Source organism: Staurois parvus, unplaced genomic scaffold (assembly GCF_062004578.1).
Source record: "Staurois parvus isolate SC_StPar_1 unplaced genomic scaffold, SC_StPar_1.0 ptg000025l, whole genome shotgun sequence".
NCBI lineage: Eukaryota > Metazoa > Chordata > Amphibia > Anura > Ranidae > Staurois > Staurois parvus.
Window position 1 is genome coordinate 27,166,206 of NW_028317821.1, and position 22,795 is coordinate 27,189,000.

The 22,795-nt window shown below is 40.0% G+C and overlaps 1 protein-coding gene across 7 annotated transcripts in view; it reads right to left on the reverse strand.

Moving 5' to 3' along the window:
- The window catches only part of ATP2B1 (ATPase plasma membrane Ca2+ transporting 1), a 275,992-nt gene that overhangs the window by 30,538 nt on the left and 222,659 nt on the right, over positions 1–22,795 (reverse strand). For all 7 annotated transcript variants that reach the window (XM_089652527.1, XM_089652518.1, XM_089652537.1 and 4 more), the window contains one exon: positions 21,474–21,580. In XM_089652527.1, the coding sequence (XP_089508653.1) occupies positions 21,474–21,580 (107 nt within the window). The remainder of the gene's footprint in view (positions 1–21,473; positions 21,581–22,795) is intronic.

The window sequence follows — 22,795 nt, forward strand, 5'->3', positions numbered from 1 at the left end:
ACCCAGTGCCAGAGGCAGCAAAACAACCCCAAAACATCATTGAACCTCCACCATATTTTACCGTAGGTACTGTGTTTTGTTCTTTGTAGGCCTCATTCCGTTTTCGGTAAACAGTAGAATGATGTGCTTTACCGAAAAGCTCTATCTTGGTCTCATCTGTCCACAAGACGTTTTCCCAGAAGGCTTTTGGCTTACTCAAGTACATTTTGGCAAACTGTAGTCTTGCTTTTTTATGTCTCTGTGTCAGCAGTGGGGTCCTCCTGGGTCTCCTGCCATAGCGTTTCATTTCATTTAAATGTCGACGGATAGTTCGCGCTGACACTGATGCTCCCTGAGCCTGCAGGACAGCTTGAATGTCTTTGGAACATGTTTGGGGCTGCTTATCCACCATCCGGACTATTCTGCGTTGCAATCTTTCATCAATTTTCCTCATCCGTCCACGACCAGGGAGATTAGCTACAGTGCCATGGGTTGCAAACTTCTTGATAATGTTGCGCACTGTGGACAAAGGCAAATCTAGTTCTCTGGAGATGGACTTGTAACCTTGAGATTGTTGATATTTTGCCACAATTTTGGTTCTCAGGTCCTCAGACAGTTCTCGTCTCCTCTTTCTGTTGTCCATGCTTAGTGTGGCACAGACAGACACACAATGCAAAGGTTAAGTGAACGTCTCTCCTTTTTATCTGCTTTCAGGTGTGATTTCTATATTGCCCACACCTGTTACTTGCCCCAGGTGAGTTTACAGGAGCATCACATGCTTGTAACATTCTTATTTATCCGCAGTTGTGAAAGGGTGCCAATACTTTTGTCCAGCCCATTTTTGGAGGTTTGTGTGACATTATGTCGAATTTGCTTTCTTTCCTCCCTTTTTTTGTTTTGTCCCAATACACACAAAGGGAATAAACATGTGTATAGCAAAACATGTGTTAATGCAATACGTTTCGTGAGAAATACATGATTTCCTGGAGAAATATCAAGGGTGCCAACAATTTCGGCCATGACTGTATATATATATATATATATATATATATATATATATATATATACACATATACACACATATACACACACACGATTTGCGCTCCCGTGGTTTTCACACCCCTCCCAGATAGCGTCAGATTGCCCATCAGTACACCAGTCATCACATTTAACACCTTGATTGCCTGGAGCACGCTCATGCACAAACCTCCATTGCTAGTATAGTGTCTGAACGGATCAATATCTTTGATCAGATCAGCACTATACCAGCGATCACATTAGTATAGCGTCCCCAAAAATGCAGCGTTAGCGGGATCAGCCCCGGCACCTGGCAGCACCTGCGTTTAGCCCCTACGCTTACCCCCCCCTTCTCCCCCAGCAAGTGCAGTGTCAGTAGGTCACTGTCACTTGATACATTGCACACAAAACCGCAGTGTTCGCAGAATCAGGCCTGATCTCTGTTAGCACTTGCCGGTAAATTTTGATGACTCCCATTTGCAGTAGAGTGCCAGTACTAATGCCGCTCTACCTTTTGGTGAACTGTCTAGTACCAGCGGTCTAATACATCTTGGTCTTTCACATACCTCCTTGATTTTTGGAACAGTTTTTCACAGAATACCTGTATGCGTTGATTGTGGATCAAAGCAATTTATATGCACAACAATTTATCGCTGCCAACCCAAATTCAAACCTTGCCAGATCAGTTGCATGGAAACTCATTACGGTTTCCGAATTTACATTTTTTGGGGCCTAACCCTCAACATGGGCAGTACAAAAAGAAATGAATTGCGGCTGTATTGGTCCGCAGACCCGATTCATCATATGCCGTGTTCTCTGCTGCCATGGTCAGGCACAGATATGAGAGTATAATGTGTTTTATGCATTTTGACGACAATACACTCTGTCACTGGCAGGATTGCTTTTACAAGCAGGGGGATATGATGCCCCACTCCCCCGCTGCCTTCCACGGCCTTCTTGGGCAGTCCCATGCCATCGGGGGAACCTGAGAATGCAGCCGGTGTTTCTGCCAGCTGACGATAGAGCTGATTGGAGACCAGAGTGGTGCCAATCCTCTCTATAGTCTAAGAATTCGGAAGCTACAAGCATTTCATCACTTCAATTTTGCAGGATATAAACAGCGCCATTTGTAAATTGGGAAAGCATCTGATCACACCGATTTTGGTTTGATTAGATAATGTAAGGGCAGAGGAGATATCTAGAGCATGATAGACCCCAGATTTCTCAAAAAAGAATATATGATAATGCCCATTGAAGTTATAGGGGGTATTTGCATTTCCTGTGATAGCATTAAAAGTAATCCGTGAACGACAGATTAAGGGCAGTAATTCTAACACTAGACCTCCTCTGTAAATTTAAAATGGTAGCTTTTAAAGTGTTGCTTATGGATATTTAAAATGTATGCAGTTTGTCGCCATTGCACGGGGCATGCGCAGTTTTAAAGCATGTCATGTTTGGTATCTATTTACTCGACATACCATCATCTTTTATAGCTTACCAAATAATTGGTCAGTATATTGTGTTTTTGTGCATTAAACGTAAAAAAAGTTGATTTTTTTTAAAAAAATTGCTTTTGAAAAATCGCTGCGCGAGTACTATGTGCCACAAAAAATTCTAGTACCCACCATTTTATTCACTAGGGTGTCTGCTTTAAAAAAATTTAATTTCCTAGCAAAAAATACTGAACAAAAAGTGTCAGAAAAGGCTTGATCTTCAGTTGGTTAGAAGAGTGAGTGATGTGTGGCATAAACTTCTAATGCTGGGCTTAAAACGCCCCAACCCCCCAAAATGACCCTTTTTTGGAAAGTAGACATCCCAAACTATTTGCCGAGAGGCATATTGAATCAATAGAATTTATATTTTTACCACGTTTTTGGAAAATGGCAAACAATTTTTTTTTTTTTTTACACACACAAAATTGTCATTTAAATGATTTACTGCTCACACATGCCATGGGTATATGTGGAATTAATCCCCAAAATACATTCTGCTACTTCTCCCGAGTATGGGGGTACCACATGTGAGACGTTTTGGCAGTCTAGCCAGGCACAGGACCCCAAAATCCAATAAGCACCTTCAGTCTTTTCAAAAGGACTTTATTTCCTCATTACATTTCCAGACTACCTATCACAGTTTCAGAGGCCCTGAAATGCCAGGATAGCACCTAATCCCCCCCCAATTGACCCCTTTTTGGAAAGTATTTTTCGGATATCATTTGTTACCACAGGTTTTTGGAAAATGAAGAAAACAAAAACATTTTTTCTATTTTTTTTTATATTTCAAAACCTTGTGTGAAAAAATGAGATCTGCAAAACACTCACATGCCTCTTTTTAAATTCCTTGGGGTGTCTACTTTACAGAAAATGGTCATTTGGGGGGGTTTAGTGCTATCCTGGCATGTGAGAGCCTTCGAAACTGTGATGGGTATATAGGAAGTGAAATGAGGAAGTTACGCACCTTCAGGCCTTTAAAGTGGTCATTGGATTTCAGGCTCCTGTATGTGGCTAGGCTCCCAAAAAGTCTCACACGTGGAATCCCCATACTCGGTAGAAGTAGCAGAATGTATTTTGGGGTGAAATTCCACATATACCCATGGCTTGTGCAAGAAATAAATCATTTAAATGACAACTTTGTGTAAAAAAAAAAATGTTTTTGTCATTTTCCAGAAACTTGTGGAAAAAAATAAAATCTTACATGGACTCAATATGCCTCTCAGCAGATAGCTTAGGGTGTCTACTTTCCAAAAAGGGGTCATTTGAGGGTGTTTGTACTATCCTGGTATTTTAGCACCTCAAGAAATGTGATGGGCAGTCAGAAAGTAAAAGCTGTGTAAATTCCATTATCTATACCATAGTTTGTAGACGCTATAACTTTCACACAAAGCAATAAATATACACTTACTGGGTTTTTGTTTTAACCAAAAACATGTAGCAGAATACATTTTGGCCTAAATTTATGACAAAATTTTATTTTTTGGATATTTTTTTATGACTGAAATGAGAAAATTGTTTAGTTTGTTTTTTTTTTTTAAATTTTTCTCTTCAAAAATTTTTTTTGTTTATAGCGCCAAAAATAAAAAAAAAGTGCACAGGTAATCAAATACCACCAAAAGAAAGCTCTATTTGTGTGAAAAAAGGACATAAATTTCATTTATGTACCGTATTGCACGACCGCTCAATTGTCCGCTAAAATAGCGCAGCGCTATATAGCAAACAAAAAAGCCTAAATAGCAGTATCTATACCAGTTTGTAGACGCTATAACTTTCACACAAAGCAATCAATATACAGTTATTGGGATTTTTTTAAACCAAAAACATGTAGCAGAATATTTTGGCCTAAATGTATAACTAACTTTAAGTTTATTATATATGTTTTATAGCTGAAATAAATATTGTTTTTCTTCAAAATTTTCGGTTTGTTTATAGCGTGAAAAATAAAAATCACACAGGTGATCAAATACCACCAAAAGAAAGCTCTATTTGTGTGAAAAAAATGACGTAAATTTTGCTTGGGTGCAGTATTGCATGACTGTGCTATTATCAGTTGAATTAGTGCAGCGCCAAGTAGCAAAAAGAGGCCTGGTCATTAAGGGGGGTAAATCCTCAGGAGTGCAGGCAGTTAAACAGGTGTCCAGCAGACAGCCGATTATAAAAAGGCGTTACTAAACAAAAAAAAAAAAAAAAAAAAACCCTTCCCATTTCATGCGGTCAGCAATGGCACCACATGGAAGAGAAAAGTCACAATGCCTGAGAAAGAAAATTTCTATACACAAGAAAGGTGAAGGCTACAAGACGACCAGCAAAACATTACTTTGCAGTGTACACTGTACTACAGTATTCTGACTGATGAGGAATGGCATTGCATTTTCTATACACAAGAAAGGTGAAGGCTACAAGACGACCAGCAAAACATTACTTTGCAGTGTACACTGTACTACAGTATTCTGACTGATGAGGAATGGCATTGCATGGGTGCCATCCACGTAGGAAGCCTCTCCTAAAGGCCATGCACAAAAAAGCCCACCTAGAATTTGCCAGGGCCCATGCTGAAGAAAAAAATAAATAGATGACTACTGGGACTCTGTACTCTGGAGTGAGACCAATATAAATGTTTTTTGGAACTGATGGCTTCAAACTATATGGCGTCGTAAAGGAGTACAATGAAAAATGCATGGTGCCTACAGTGGAACATGGTGGTGGCAGTGTCCTTCTGTGGGGCTGCATGAGTGCTGCTGGTGTCGGGGAGTTACATTTCATTGATGGTGTCATGAATTCACAGATGTACTGTTCTATATTGAAAGAGAAGATGCTACCATCACTCCGTGCCCTTGGTTGTCGTACATTTTTCCATGACAATGACAAAACACACATCTAAGGCCACTGTTGCATTTCTGAAGAACAGGGTGAAAGCAATTCTGTAGCCAAGTATGTCTCCTGATCTGAACCCAATCGAACACCTATGGGGAATTCTGAAGAGACAAGTTGAGCATTACTCTCCATCCAGCCTCTAAAAGAGGTCGTCTTGAAGAATGGGAAAAGATCGATGTTGCAATATGTCGCCAAATTGTTCATTCCATGCCCAGAAGACTTGGTGCTGTCCGTACAAATCATGGAGGTCATACAAAATACTAGATATAGTAGTTTTTGTTGCTGCGTGTATTCATTCGTGCATCAACTAATTTGAGTAAAACTGAAGATTTTGTAATCTTGTTTACATTGTTAGCCTTACTTTCATGTAATGAGCTAAACAAAATGTTCCATAAAACTTAGTTTTGTCCACATTTTGGAAATTGTTCTTGTGTTTGAGATACTGAATAAAAACTTATTTAAAAGGGGTGTACTCATTTATACTGAGCATTGTATATACATACACAAACACACACTCACCTGGGTGGATGTAACATCACTGATGCTGCATCTGTTCCCCGCTGGCTGTCAGGCCAAGAACTGAGCAATCAAACACCGCTGATAGCTCAGTTCTTGGTCTTCAGGCAGCAGACAGCAGTCAGTCACTGACTCTCTGCTCTGCCCCTCCAGCACCCACTCGAGTGAAGGGCTGTGGAGGGGCGGCAGTGGATGGCTCAGGCTCTCAGGGGCTCGCTGTCAGGGTGGATCCTGGCCATATGGTCGGGATCTTTTCAGAACTTTGACTGGCTCTGTGATGTTAGCCAACAGTGGGCTCTAGGTCAGTTGGAGAAAGATCTGCTTTAAACAGAGGACCAGCCAATACTTGGGCACAGCATGAACAGAACTTCCATGAAAATGATGCTGCCTGATAAAGGAATGATTCTAGAGCATTTCAGTGTACCTTTTTGGATTTCAAGTGGTACAAACAAAAAAAAAAATAGTAAAATATATATAATATATCTGTCCATTTTTGTTATTTTAGTCAACCACACAGAATTTTAAAGTATAACTTTTTTTTTTTTTAGTTTTGGACATAGTGGAGATGGATTAGAACACCTGTCAGATTTTACTGCTGCCTGTACGCTCGATAGGATTCACTCTATTTGTCCTGTTTACCATCAAAAGTGAACAGAAACAAATTTTAGAATGTGCCCAGAAAAGTAACAGAGGAGACAATTTCCAATGGGGATACATTCTGGTGATTTGGGGGTCCCCAAGCAATTCCCTTAATTTGCAGGGATTTTTTTCTCATTTCCTGTTTAGCTATGGGACCGGAAGTGAAGGTAGATCTCCCCAACGGGACACAGATGAAAAAATAAACTGAAAGGCCTCCCTTACTATAGCTAAAATAAAAAAACCCCCAAAAAAACAAAAAAAAAAAACAACGGTTTTGCCTATAGTTCTACTTAACATAAATCTGTAATTTCAAACTACATCTATAACTACCAACCCTGTACCCTGCTACTGGATGGAACTAGCAGCGTTGTTAGTGTAACAGTCATACAAAATTTTTGTTTTAAAAATAATTCTGTTCAAGTATGAATTCTTAATCCAAAAAGTATTTTATATTGTTCTCAGCCTCCATAAAATTCCTATTTTGTTGATGTAATCTGAGGAGGATGGCTACGTTCTTTCCATGGTTCCACTGTAAATAAGAATGTAGCTACCCTCTTACACTTGCCCCTAAAACAGACTGGGGACTATGGGATTTGTAGTGTAGACAGAAAAGTGAACTACTTGTTCCAAATGAACGGAAGAGAAGGGAGAGGTTGCCAAGCTCAAAAAGACCTTATAAAGAGGTAGAAGTAAAAAAAACAAAAACAAATCAAAAATAGATTAGTGCTTTTAAGTAGCAGATGTGTAAGATTTGATATTGAGAACAAGGTAATGGTTTAGTGATCACTTTAAAGTAGAACTATGACCTACCCTTAACAAAAAATGTCTTGCAGCACCTAATTATAAGCGGATCTGCACTTACAGTTTTCTTAATCCCACAAAGAAACGTTGATACTGTCAGTGAAGTCCACCTAATGCAGCTTCCTGTGATCATATGTCAATGATGCTGCACTGCTCCTGAATTAAGAGCTTCTCAGGCTATGTTTGCTTGTACTATATTAGGATGAAAAAATGGAGGACATGGCAATCAGCCTAGTCACTTCTGATTCACAAGCCTGTGGCTTGTCAATCAGTACCTGAGCACACCTAGTTCTGCCCACTGCTTTCTGGATGGACAGTACTGTTTCTGTTGACAAAATGCTCCCACTGTGGGCTGCAGCGGCTGCAAAAGGAGCAAGTGAGACAAATAGGAGAATTTGGCTTAGTCAGGTAAAGAAAATGTTCTAATAATGTGTTAGCTTTAGAAGGCTTGTGCATCACATAGTAACTGGATTTGGCTCGTTTAGACGGTCTTACTTAGTTGTACTTTAACCATTAGCTGCCCGGCCTATAGTCGTTTGGCGGCCGCAAAAATGCTGTAGCTTTCCGGGGTATACGCCATTTGGCGTCCTCCCGCACATGCGCAGTTCGCGCGGTTGAAGAGCCGCGCAGCGGCGCGATCTGTCACCGGCCGTGTACCTCGGACACGGCCGATGACAGATCTGAATACTGGCCCCCGTTGCCGGTACCATGTGACCTGCAGTGACCAATCACAGCAGGTCACATGACAGTTGTATACAATGGATGGCTTCATTCATGCCATCCATTGTATACTAGTGCCTAGCTGTGAATGGTCACAGCAGGTCACATGCACATGTCATGTGATTAGCTGTGCCCAAGTCACAGCTAAGCACAAAAAAAAAAAAAAAAAAAAAAAAAACCTGAATGAATCAATGTCATTCAGGTAAATGCTTGCTTATAGCAAAGTAATTCTTTGCTATAAGCAAATTGTGTAAAAAAAAAAAAAAAAATACTTATCACTTCCCCAAAGATGTACAATGTTACTATAGTAAAATATATAAAAAAAAAATCTTAAAAAAAAAAATAATAAAAAAAATATTTTTTTTTTTCCATACTGTCACCAGTCAGTGTCCCTGTTCATCGCCATGCCAGTTACATGATGACGCTGTACTTCACTGGTGACAGTATGTAAAAAACAAATAGTCAAAATAATTTTTTAAATTTAATTTTCCAAAAAATTATGACAAAAAAATACAACTTCAAAAAACTCGCCATTCCGCTTATGAAGTACGTCGGACTGTCTACTTTGCAAAAAGGGGTCATTTGGGGGATATCTGTACTATTCTGACATTCTTGGACCTCAAGAAATTAGATTGGCTGTCAGTACTTCAGGATTGATCAATTTTCAGATCTATACCATTTTTTGTGAACTCTATAACTTTCCTACAAACTAAAATATACATCCTAATTTGGGTTATTTTCACCAAAGACATGTAGCAGAATACATCTCGGCCTAAATTTATGAAGAAAAATTATTTGTAAAATTTTATAACAGAAACAAAGAAAAACGTGGGGTTTTTTTTTTCAAACTTTTTGGTCTTTTTTTGTTAATTTAGCAAAAAATAAAAACCCCAGCGGTGATTAAATACCACCAAAAAAAAGCTCTAGTTGTGTGAAGAAAATGATAAAATTTTAGTTTGGGTACAATGTTGTATGACCGCGCAATTGTCATTCAAAGTGTGAGTGCTAAAACGTGAAAACTGGCTTGGGCAGGAAGGTGTAAAATTGCCTGGTATTGAAATGGTTAAATATACTGTGAACTTCTATGTAGCTTGCAGTTCAGTGAAGATATAATCTAGTATGTTGATATATCAGATCTAAAACAGCATCATGAGTGGAATTCATGATTTGTAGCACTGGTCTGTGTCTAGGTTAAATTCTAATAAAACATGAAGTTTGTGCATCACCCAGTTTTCCACAAGTTTCCTCCTGCAAAACTAAAATATTGTGTGGATTATTTTTTTTTTTTTTTTTTTTTTTTTTTACAGTGGTAGCAAACCATGTTAAAATAAATAAAAATGGGTCCCTGCCGCAGGCTCATGCAAATCTGCTAGTATGCACCGCATACTAGCACATGACGACAGATTTACCTACAAAGTGGATCCTTCCAGCACGGGAGTTACAGCCCGTGGCACAGCTCCCTCAATGCGCAGTATGCAGTCTATTGAAAGCGCAGTGTGCGTATGCATGACTTAACCGGCTGCTACACATGTAAATATCACCTAACTGAGCATGCTTAGGATATATTTACAGTACCTACAGGTAAGCCTTATTATAGGCTTGCCCATAGGTACAAGTTAAACATGGGCATTTACTACCGCTTTAATCAAGTTGGTAAGAATTTGAATGTGCTTTCCTGCAAAACTGTAATAGATACAAGACTAATAGATACATCAGACCAAACTCTTCGAAAGCAGAAAGCGGTGTGAATGCCCCTAGGCACTTCATTTACTGCATGGTGTTCAACATGATCTAAACATTGTAGGATTATTTTTTCCATGTGGTTATAATATATGAAGAAATTTCCTCATGAATTAGAAAAACATCACAAATGTTCTCTTACCACTAGGTGGCAGTATTTCCATACCTTTGTTCTTGGCTGTACTGAAAGAAGGCAAAGTCTGTTATTTAGAAAGCTGACAACTGTGCAGTACAAAGCATACTTTGTACATAGAGAAGAAAGAAAAAGGGGGCAGGCAATGCCATAACAGAAAACTGGTTTGTTCACATAATGAGGTGTCAGATTTCAAATTTCTAATCTGGATTAGCAAAATGAAATCTTTAACCCAATTACTACATACCCTTGCTTCACATTTCCTGTTTTTTAAAAGCCTAGTTTAATTTCATATTCAAAATGTTGAATATTAAAGCAGTATTAAACCCTTATATATAGCTTAAAGCAGTGGTCTCTAAACTGCGGCCCGAGGGCCAGATGTGGCCCTTTGCCAGCCTTTATCCAGTCCTTGGGGCACTATTCTTCCCACATTGTTCTTAACACTGACACCAACAGTGGGGCATAATTCCCCCGACAGCAATGACGGGACACTCTTACTCCTACTAATATCAATGATCGGGCACTATTCCATTCACTGTAACCAATGACGGCACTATTCCTCCCAAAGCTAGCAATTATGGAGCACTATTCCTCCCACTAATATCAATGATGGGGCACTATTCCATACACTGAAACTAATGACTGGGCACTATTCCTCCCACTAATATCAATGATGGGGCACTATTCCATACACTGAAACTAATGACTGGGCACTATTCCTCCCACTCTTATCAATGTTGGGGCACTATGCATCCCAATAATACCAAATGACGAAGTGCTATCCCTTCTCCTACTGACCACAAGCACAATGCAACTGAACACCATGCCTGAGGTATTGCTGGCGCTCATTGTTGCCCGGCCTAGGACATTTTCTATTCCCACTGGCCACAATCCGACTGCCCAAAAGACTGAAGGACAGTAAACTGGCCCTTTGTTTGGAAAGTTTGGAGACCTCTGGCTTAAAGGATAAGTTCACTGTTTTTAGGATTCAACACGTATAACATGATCCCATAGCCGCAGCTGTCAACCCCCTCCCTCTGACAGATAGTAGAGGGAGAAGTCTCCCCTGTACTGTCAAATTTGAAAACAGCGTGGCCGTGTGGGGCTCCGCCCACAAGCCAGACCCATTTGAGCTGGTGCTGTTCACGTTCATCTACCTGCTGCCCTCAATAATTGGCCACAATTTATATATCCATTTGGAGAGGAGGTCCATTACCAGTAAGCCTGTATCTGAGGGGAGACTATTGCGGGGAGAGTGACCAGATCCCAGAGGAATTCCAGGCATGGAGGATCCATGTTAGTGGTCCTATAAGTGGTTTGGCCCTTACGGGTCGAGGATTAGAGGTGAGCGCACATTGCAGCTGATTTTGGATAAGCGTCCTGTCACTTGATACATCACCAGAACGAGGAGTTTTCAACGCATAGGAATTTATGGTGTTTTTTTTCCAGCACATTGGACACCGATTCACTATATGGTGGCTTTTTGCTACATTGGACACTTTTAATCTATATTGAAGCAAACGCATATGAAGCTTCATGCATTATTTGTGTTATATTTCTATTGTGTGAGCACATTATATGTTTTCTGTATTGCACTATCACGCATGTCATTGCAAGTGCGTTTATACCGTTTTGGTAGCAATTCTGTGAGAGTGGGGAATTAGTTATACATTGTGTTTTGGGGTCAGTCAGCACCTGAACGCCATTGTCTAGTCCTTTTGGACTTTTCACTTTCTGATCCATTTTAGGATCATTTGGAGCACATCAGAATTATAGTCCCATTTGGACTTGTTTTTTCACGTTTATGACCCAGGAGGATCATAATCACATATACGGTGGTGTGAGTGTTGTTAACACGTATTGGATGTGTATGATTTTATATTTATATTTTATTTGTGTATGGTTATTCACATCATTTAACCTCTTCATAAAGGCAGCACCTGAGAGGTTTCTTTCACTTTGCATGTTTTTTCACTTGTTATATATGATATGTTGTCATATTAAGCATACATTGGGGGATTTATAATTGTGTGTTTCACATTTTGGTATTCGTATCAGCGCTACATCTTTTTCTGCATATTTTCCACCAAAACGCTGCTACTCCTGGATGCACTGGCTCTGGGGTTTTTTTCCCTGCTGGTAAACACTACTGCTACTAAAAGTCTATGTGTTCTTGGGCACATAGGATAAAGGGTCGCTTAGAAGAAGTTATTAAAAAAAAAAAAAAAAAGCCTGACGCCCCTAAAACTGGCTGCAAAAGCGCCCTGTGTGCATGAGGCCTTAAAAGGAAGCACAGACAAAAATGTAAGTAAAAAAATCAAAGGAAAGAAAAACATTTAGACACAGACCAATAACCTCAAAGTAAATTTCCAGTAAATAATTAATGGAGCAACCCCTGTATTTTAACCTATAGCAAGAGTTTGAGGATAAACACTACTAGGATGAAGTACAAATACTCACAGGCAGGTAAAGAAGAAAATCACATAAGGACTCAAGTGTGGTCCCTGAAGCAACAGCACCCAGTGCTAAAGCACAAACTTAGGACCTTAAAACAAATATTCTGCTGACTTCGCTAAAAATACGCCATTTCCCGAAGAAGCTGCACACAGTCACAATATCCTTCCTTCCTGTGATACAACAAGTAACTTTTTAGTAGCTAGAAGGCCTATAAAACGCCAAAACGGAGAGAAGAGTATGTCAATCCCTATGGTCAGAAGACACTGTTACTTTGATATACACCTTGAAAGATACCATGCAACACAAGTCTGAGGCTGAAATGATATCTAACCTTTGTGATAACAGTGCATTTAGAAACAAGTCTTAAAGTGGAGCTTCACTGGATGGGTGAGTTTGTTTTGAATATTAAAAAGGCATTAAATAGCAATTTTGGTTTGTGGTGCTCTGATGCCATGTAGCTTCGATTTAAAGGAGAAGTAGGATCAAAGCTATTTTAGCTGTACTTCATCTGTGGGTCACAGGAGTGCACTTAGTTCTAAACTCCTGTGACCTGTATTCAGCCAACAGTGTGATAAATGCTGTCGGATATCATCACTGAGCTGCTCCAGATTCTGGAGAAATCCCAACATTAAGGTCAGGATCCACGCAGATTCCTGACCAGCCTCTAAACGAGCTGCTAAGAGCCTGAGGCAGCTGCTCCCAGCCTGACACTCCACTGAGAGTTGGAGGGACAGAGCAGAAAACCTGTGACTTGACAGTCTTTAGCTCTCTGCTCATTGAAGACTGAGAACTGAGTGATCAATGGTCGTGGATTGCTCATTTCTCAGTCTTAGAGGCGGTGGGGGACAATGCTGCATCCAGGTAAGTATTTACATTTGGGTTTTTTCTCTCCATACTTAAGTGTTATGTAAACATATGTGAAATGTAGACTTATGTAAATTATCAAGAGCAATATGTATTCTCAATATGCATTCTGTAAGGTTAAAACTCCCTTAATCTATAACAATTTTGATAAACTAATATGTCCTGAAAATACCTACTTTCGGCCCTGCTATAGCAACATTAGCATTGCTTGCAGTCATACTGCCTAACTGAAATCACAACGCTCAAAGATTAGGGCCTCCTTACAGTTTATGAGTAGTGGCAGTAGAAAGAGGAATTTTGACTTGTAAATACCATATCGCTTAGTACAGTACAGGACACTGCAGAGTAACAAGCAGAATTTAGAGAGGCAGCCTGTGTCCTACACAGTACTACAAGATAAGGACTTGAAGTTAAGAGGATATTTTTGACTTGCATATAAACATACAGTACAGGACACAGGCAACTTATTCATATACATACAAATTGCAATTGTCCCAATCTATAACTGGCCTTTGCAGCAAGGAGCATATGGAAGGGCAATGCTTGTCAGACAAACAAGAGAAAAATTCCCAGCTCAACTTACTAACCAACCTGCAACCAACCGAATTGTCCAGTCTAGCAGTTCACGTTAAACAGGGGTTTTGTTTGCAGTTAGGAGCTGCAGAAAATTGGGGTACCGTGAACAGGCTCTGGAGCTTACACATGTATTTGCAAATGTGTGCAACATAAATCCCTGTTTTAAACGTGAATTGTGAGACAAGAAAATTCGGTTGGTGGCAAGCTGAGCTGGGAATTTTTCTTGGTTGAACTTATTCATATTCAATGGGACATCCGCGTGAACATAAAAAGGGTGGGTAACAATTAAACAGAACTGTGCCAATAGGCCCAAAATACAAGGGGACCAAAGACCCAAGTTCAGAGTACTGCTGGAAGAAGGTTGCGGCCAAAAGGTTTCAATGGAATGACTATCGTCAATCAGGGTCTCATGGTGGATAAAGACACGCTACAGATGAATCTGCACATAAGGATTTGCCTGTTTCTAATACAGAGAAGGTGGAGTCATATTCCTGGGATTTCTTGTATCCAGATTGTGAGACATTGCTTTAAACGTATTAAAATTTTAAAATATTATTCATAAGATTTGGTTTTTATTATAGCTTTTAACCACTATGACAGTATAAGATCGAGAGGACTTGTGTATGGAATTTCTGAGTTTGCACTGCAGTCCTGGGTATTCTGTAATTCATTATCCAAAAAACAAGCAGGTGAGAGTGAAGCTACACTATTCAGTGTTTAGCAGCAAGACACAGCATAGATTCAGTCTGTGTTCTGAAACAGAAAGATGAGCTACATTCTTAGTCTTTCCTGCATCTAAACTGAGATACAGCGGGTAAAGTAAGTATTGAACATGGCACATTTTGAGCTTTAATCTCTCTGTTACAGTGTCCCTATGGGCTTGAACATATCACCCCTTTAATATCTCACCTTCAGGGAGGTTTTGTGCCTCAATATTTTTCAATGAGGTGCTGCAGTGAACTGTCAGTTTTACTGGTGTTCTGACCAGGTAAACCTAGAGGACAGCCTGCACGGATATCCACAAATATTACCAGGCGACGCACCTAGGTAGACTCAGACTGGTTATATTATTATTATATAGTGATTATATAGCGCCAATAGGTTTGCTCAGCGCTGTACAATAAAGTGGAGGGACAGTACATGAGACAATACAGTAACAATGCAATACACGAGGGGTTTGAGGGCCCTGCTCTTTCGAGCTTACAATCTGGTGCAGACATATTGACATCAAAATTGTGGCCCAGAATAGAACAATCTCAAAGCAATATCCCTTTACGTCAGGCAGCATGGTGCTCTGGGGACTTCCCATCCACCCAAAGGGGCATCCGACTCTGGCACCCACACTGACTATTTGTGCCCGGTTGTGCCTCACCACCCCTCTATCATCAGCTTACTTCCCCCTTTATCCAATCTTAGGGAACCAATGCTCATCTCCCGGACTAGTGGGGAAAACACTTCATAACCTTTTGGGCTCTCACTGTTACCAAGCATCACACTTTTTGTACTCCACACAGTGGCCTTCAATTACAACATTCACCTCTGTGACGGAGCGCTATCGTCTGAACTTTTGGAGTGCGCCTTGCAGCTACATTTTTTGATGATACTCCCTAGTCCGGACAGTTTTCAACATCAGTTGACTCCCTTTGAATGCCTGTATGAGGGGGATGGCCCTCTGTCTCATTCCCTCTCTCAAATGGACTCTCACCGGAGGGCTACTTTCCCCCTATCATACGGAAATGGGAACAGGCGTTGAACAGATACTTCCCTTCAGCCCAACGGCTGATTATTCATTTTGCTCTCAAATCATTCATCTGTACAAGGATGCAGAAAACAAACTTCAAACTTCTTACCAGATGGTACCGTACACAGTTGATACTTCACAAATACGGTCCCACACTCTCAGACCAACGTTGGCGATGCCAAGATAGTGGGGGCTCTTTATTACACATCTTTTGGACATGTCCAAAATTGAAATCGTTCTGGAAAGAGGTACATCATATCTCCCAGAAGACCCAGACCTTTTCCTCTTATATGTCTCGGATATACCCCAAAAAAACATACAGCAGATTGATTCTATGCCATTTGTTTAATTCTGCTAGATCATGTATCGCCCTATGGGGGAGAGATACACGACCCCCTCCTATCTCGCTCTGGCAGAGGAAGAGGTGAACAAAATGGAGGACCTGATACTATCAGCACAAAGCAGATGCGAGGCCTACTCGAAAACCTGGTTTCTCTGGAACATGTTTACTTTCTCTGAAAAGCGGAATACCCTCTTTATATCTTCCTTGCAAGATTGACACATCCTACCCACCCTCCTTTTTTTGTCTGGGATTATCCCTCCCTCCTCGGTATCTTCCCCCCCCCCCCCCTTTTTCGATCTCTCTCTCCTTCCTATTCTAGCTTTCCCTGTCGGAGTTCACCCCACTCCTCTTCCCCTCCTAAATACATTGTTAAAACAGACAAACCTGGGCACTCATAGATGCAGTCAGATCAAACGCTGAAGTACACCCCTTGCTTGGTTCCCATTTTACTGCCTAAGGGATAATTGGAAATCTAATGAAAGCTTATTTTGCATTTACTACTGTTTATACTTATGGCTGTGCCTTTTCAAGATGACCTGAGTACATTTGGGGTGTTACCACTTTCTGTTCTGTATACTCTGAATATATTGAATTGCTCTGTAAGTGCGGTGTTGTTTACATAAAGAATTTGAAAGAAAAAAAAAAAAAAAAAAGTGTCATTACCAAGGTGTCACACAAGAAACATCTCATGATGGGTAAAAGCAAAGAGCTCTCTCAAGCCCTTTGCAACCTTATTGTTGCAAAACATACTGATGGCATTCGTTACAGAGGGATTTCTAAACTTCTGACTGTTCCAGCGAGTACTGCTGGGGCCATAATCTGGAAGTGGAAAGAACAACATTTCAGCATAAACCACGACCAGGTGCTCCTCGCAAGATTTCTAACAGAGGAGCGGAAATAATAATAAGGGTTGTCCATGAGCCAAGGACCACTTGTAGAGAGCTGCAAAAAGACCTGGAAATAGCAGGTACAATTGTTTCAAAGAAAACAAATTAGTAATGCACTCAACTGCCATGGCCTGTATGCACGTTCACCACGCAAGACTCAATTGCTGAAAAAAAAGCATGTTGAAGCTTGCTTAAAGTTTGCTGAACAACATTTAGACAAGCCTGTGAAATACTGGAAGAAAATAATGTGGTCAGATGAGACCAAAATTGAACTTTTTAGATGCCATAATACACACCATGTTTGGAGGTCAAGTGGCACTGCACATCACCCCAAAAACACCATACCAACAGTGAAGTTTGGAGGAGGGAACATCATGCTGCGGGGCTGTTTTTCAGCATATGGTACCGCAAAACTTCATATCACTGAAGGATGAATGGAAAAACAATATATGCAACTATAACAAAATGGAAGCAACTGGGAACAAAAGCAATTCAGCCACAAAGTGGAAGGCCACATAAAATGACAGGGCGGGGTCAGCACATGCTGAAGCGCATAGTACATAGAAGTAACCAACTGTCTGCAGAGTCAATAGCTAAAGATCTGCAAACTTCGTGTGGCCTTCAGATTAGCACAACAGTGCGTAGGGAGCGTCATGGAATGGGTTTCCATGGCCAACCAGCTGCATCCAAGCCTTACATCACTAAGTGCAATGAAAAGCGTCAGATGCAGTGGTCTAAAGCACGCCGCCACTGGACTCTAGAGCAGTGGAGACGTGTTCTCAGGAGTGATAAATCACACTTCTCTGTCTGGCAATCCAATGGACGTGTCTGGGTTTAGCAGTTACCAGGAGAACAGTATTTGCCTGACTGCATTGTGCCAAGTGTAAAGTTTTGGTGAATGGAGTTGGGCTTGGCCCCTTCGTTCCAGTGAAGGGAATTCTTAAGGCATCACCATACCAAGACTATTTGGACAATTTCATGCTCCCACCTTTGTGGGAACAGTTTGGGGATGGCCCCTTCCTGTTCTAACATGCATTTGCACCAGTGCACAAAGCAAGGTCCACAGAGACATGGATGAGCAAGTTTGGGGTGGAGGAATTTGAGTGGCCTGCACAGAGTTCTGACCTCAACCTGACAGAACACCTTTGGGATGAATTGGAGCAGAGACTGCGAGCCAGGCCTTCTCGTCCAACATCAGTGCCTGACCTCACAAGTGTGCTTCTGAAAGAATGGTCAAACATTCCCATAGACACACTCCTAAACCTTGTGGACAGCCTTCCCAGAAGAGTTGAAGCTGTTATAGCTGCAAAGTGTGGCCCAACTCATTAGTGAACCCTACGGACTAAGCCTGCTCGTATGGTAGACAAATATATTTGAAAGATCTTTTAAAAATATTCTTGCCAAATATATTTGGCCTATATATATATATATATATATATATATATATATATATATATATATATATATATATATATATATATATATATATATATATACATACATACATACATATACACACACACACACACACACATATATACATATATACATATACACACACATATATATATATATATATATATATATATATATATATATATACATACACACACATATATATACACACACATATATATATATACATACACACACTGCATGTTGAAATGCGTTTATATATAGTATATGAAAATTTTTTAAAAATACACTTAAATATATTCAGATTTTTTTTTAACATATAAAAAAAATGTAACATTTGTAAATGCATTCCAAAAATGTAGATGTGCATTTTTAAAGACAGTATATTTGAAAATGTATTTTTAAAAATATTTTTCATATATTTTGTAATAAAAACGCATTTCAACATATAACATAGTGGCAATGAGGGGGAGATAAATCTTCTGCAGCTTCCGCAAGCACTGCCTCAACATCCTCTTCATTCCCTTTCGATTCTGCTTCTTCTAGGACCAGGGTCTGACTCCAGTTGTGAAAAGTAGGAGATGAGGCAGGGTTTTTGAGCCCTGGGCAAAGATGGCTATATTAAGGGCTTAATCTGCCCAAGGAATTATGACAAATGCAGAAAATTTTTTGATAAGTAGGCCAGGATATATCATATAACACGCTCATACATTGCGCGTCCAGTGAGTGCGCATTTCTTCTATTGCCAAACGAGCACAAGCACCGATTGAAGACTTAGCACTTTACAGGCACTATCCAATTACCTTCACGAACTATTCATTTATATTGTTTTACTTTATTACCCTTATTGTATATGCTTATATTTTTTATCAATTATTACCCATATTACCTTTATGAATTTTTTAGGATTACCCATATTAAATTTTACACTTATTCGGTATTATTAATTTTAAGCGCTGCACATTTATATTTTATGTTATTTGAAAGGTTTTATTTTGGTTACCTTCATGCACAGCTGCTATCAGTTTTTACTTTTTAATACTTCTTAATATCTTTTTAGTGCGCTCACATATACTGTATTTCTATTAATAGAGGAGAAATCTTCCAACAGGGACACAAATTCTGGTGACACCACGGGATTTCCTCACTTTGGAGACATACCCTCACTTTGGAGAGATACCCTCACTTTGGAGAGATACCCTCACTTTGGAGAGATACCCTCACTTCCTTCTTTGTCTATGGGACAGGAAGTGAAGGAAAATCTCCACCAATGGGACACAGTTGGTATTGGGGGGGAAAAAAAAAAACCCACACAAGGAGGGATATAACTTTCCCTTACACTATCCAAAATGGAAAAAAAAAAAGTTCTACCTTTAGTTACACTTTAACATGCGACTAGTGGTGTGATGCAACACCTGCTCATCCGCCTGAGACGGCACTAAAATTTAACCACTCAGATCTAAGTTTGAAAGGTTTGCCTTGTGAAATAAATACACTCTAAACATAGCCTTGATTATGCAGTAACAGTCATATACAGGGTGACCCTGTCTTACTTGTAAACAATGCTGGACTACACATACAGTCAAGACTTTGGCTGTCAAAATGTGCATGCCCTTGAAAGGGTCTTCAGGGACTAGGTTCCATGGTGGTGAATCATGGCCCTGGACCTGTGCAGCACACTGGATAACTCAATGCATTGCACCAATTGCCAAGTTAAACGTTCCTACGCATGATCCAATGCCTTAAGCAATTTTACAAGCTGTCCCCACAGCATGGGGTCTGGGCAAAGCTCCCAAGTTTTACCAAGGTTGCACCAATCCAGATACACTGCTTCTGTGTAGGCATTAGAAGACAGTGAGGGTAGACTGAAAAATTCTAAAAAATAAGAAAAACTAAAAAAAAAAAAAAAAAGTACTAAAGAAGCTGATTTCCCCAAGGAGAACAGCCCTTAGACACTAGTAAGAAAAAAACAAAAAGGTGTTTTTTTCCAATCACCTGAAGGTATGAGCCTATAACCCAGGGATGTCAACCTTGTGGCCCTCCAGCTGTTGCGAAACTACAAATCCCATCATGCCTCTGCCTTTGGGAGTCATGCTTGTAACTGTCAATCTTGCAATGTATCATGGGACTTGTAGTTTGGCAACAGTTGGAGGGCCATCAGTTTGACACCCGTGCAATAACCCATATAAATAATATGTTGCTTGTGTCCTGTACGATTAAAATATAGGTTTTTTTGTTTGTTTTTAACAGAATACAGATCTCTAAACAACCTACATAACACTTATAAGCATCCAGGGTTGTGGCAAAGGTGAGCAATTTTAACTGAGGCAAAGCAGTTTTGGGCAAACCTGGGCAAAAGAGATGCAGTTGCCAACATAATTCCAATGCAACAATCTGGTTGTTTCCTTTAACCAATGCTCTACAAAGGTACGTTCATAAGCAAAGGTAGAGAAAAGGTTAAATCACTGTTAATTACAGCCATGAACTTGGTACCAGTTTTCAGACATTAAGGGCTTCTGACAAAAGCAATTTGGGCGGCTCTAGAGCTGCACAACTGCTTTAATGGGGCTCTGAAAGTGGGCTCCGTTCCCCTGCTGGCGGCATCTGGGGTAAGGACTAGAGAAAACTGCTCGCACAGTGAGAGCAGGAGGAAATCGTGGAACATTTGTTCCATGATCGCTCCTGAGACTAAAGACCCAAGACGCAATGTGCATTACATCACTTCCAGGTTCACAGTCATTCCTCGGCTAGTGTAGCCAAGGATCCAGCTATTCAAGCATGATCTGTGTTTGAATTACTGCATTGGAGGGCTGGGGAGACATTGGGGGTTTTATTAGACTCCTAATGTCTCCATAAAAAGGACCTGTCACCTGCCCTTGCTATCACATAGCGGTCATGCAACGCTTTACATAAATGAAATTTATGTCTTTTTCCCCAGAAATCGAGCTCTCTTTCAGTGGTATTTGATCAACAAGGGTAAACTATGTGTTGTGTGTTTCACATTATGTGCAATTCTACAATGGAGACATGCTGCTGTGTATTTCTCTGCTGTGCAGAGAAATACAAAAGCAGCATGTCCTTGCTGACAGGAGAGAGACCAGTGTTGTTTACACACAGGTCTCTCCTGTCAGCTTTCCCCGACGATCACCGAGTGTCGGTGGGGAATCGCCAGCCAGAACCCGGTGATAGACTTCTCTAGTCACCAATGGCTGCTTATAATTTCACACACAATATACACAGTATGCTACCACTTTATGATCACATAAAATGTTATTACCATAGCAAACCCAACATCTGCTTTCTTCAAGGCAGGTCCATCATTGGTCCCATCACCAGTTACTGCTACCACTTGTCTCTGTTCACAGATTGTGCTGTCAATAATACCTAAAGTGGAAAAGTTTAAACATTTAAGGTAAAAAAAAAAAAAACTTCAACAAATAGGAACCATTTAATTGTTAAAGTGACCAAAACACCCTAAAAACATACGTTTTCAGTCTAGTGAACAGAGACAGCATATGAAGAGGTATCATACAAGGTATATAACGGTGGCCATACATGTAACGATCAGATCAAACCATTCCTCACAGAATCAGACATTGACAATCTAGGAATTATCAAAAACAGACACACTTTGGTCTCCAACCAATCTGGACAAAACTGACTGATTTTATCAAAGTCAATCTGATAGGTCTGGTAGGAAAATATGAACATGGGAAAGTAGAATATATGATTAAGTGTATAGTGTACTGAACAAGCTTTATGGTCATCTGACCATATTTCTCTACCAGACAGCAAACTGATCGACATTACAATTGTATATAAAACCTGTTCCATGTATGGCCACCATAAAATATTAGCCGCTGTATATACATAGTGATACCTGTATTCTTTAAAGGTGAGCACAATTTTTCAAGTTTTAATAGTTAACACTTTGCAGTGATACACTATAATAGATTGCTTCTTTGCATTCCATGCGCTTCTGTCACTGATGAACATTTGTGAAACTGAAGATTATAAAACATTTCTATGGTCTGAATTAGCATTTGGAGTATAACTTGCAATATGACCTATATAATGTGAGGTGCCTTTCTGAAGGTAGGGAAGTTTCACAGAGGGCATTTCTTCATTAAAAAGAGTTGCTCACTCAGTGTAATGGACATATGATTTTTGGAAGAAGGTGATGGACTTTCACTTCACAGTAACAATTATGAGGCCCATTTACAATAATGTAATGAATATAGGATTTATTTGTATAGTGCTGCTTATATGGGACACTAGATACTATGTATGGACATACACTGGAAAAGCAAATTGTGAAAATAATATTCCTACCCTACATATATATTTTATGTGTGTGTCATGTAGCAGAGAGAAAATGGTTCACTACAATGTGCTTTGAACTGAGCCTTACTAAGAATCAGAAGCACTCTGCCTTCCACTTTCCACTTTTTTTTGTTTTGAACTTCAGCACCAGGAACCACTATAGTTACTACTACTGTTAGTACGACTAGTTATACAAATCTGAATTTATGTAGCGTTTTACACGCTTTTCTATGCTATTTTCATCAATCCCTGCCCTCAAGGAGCTCGCAATCTATG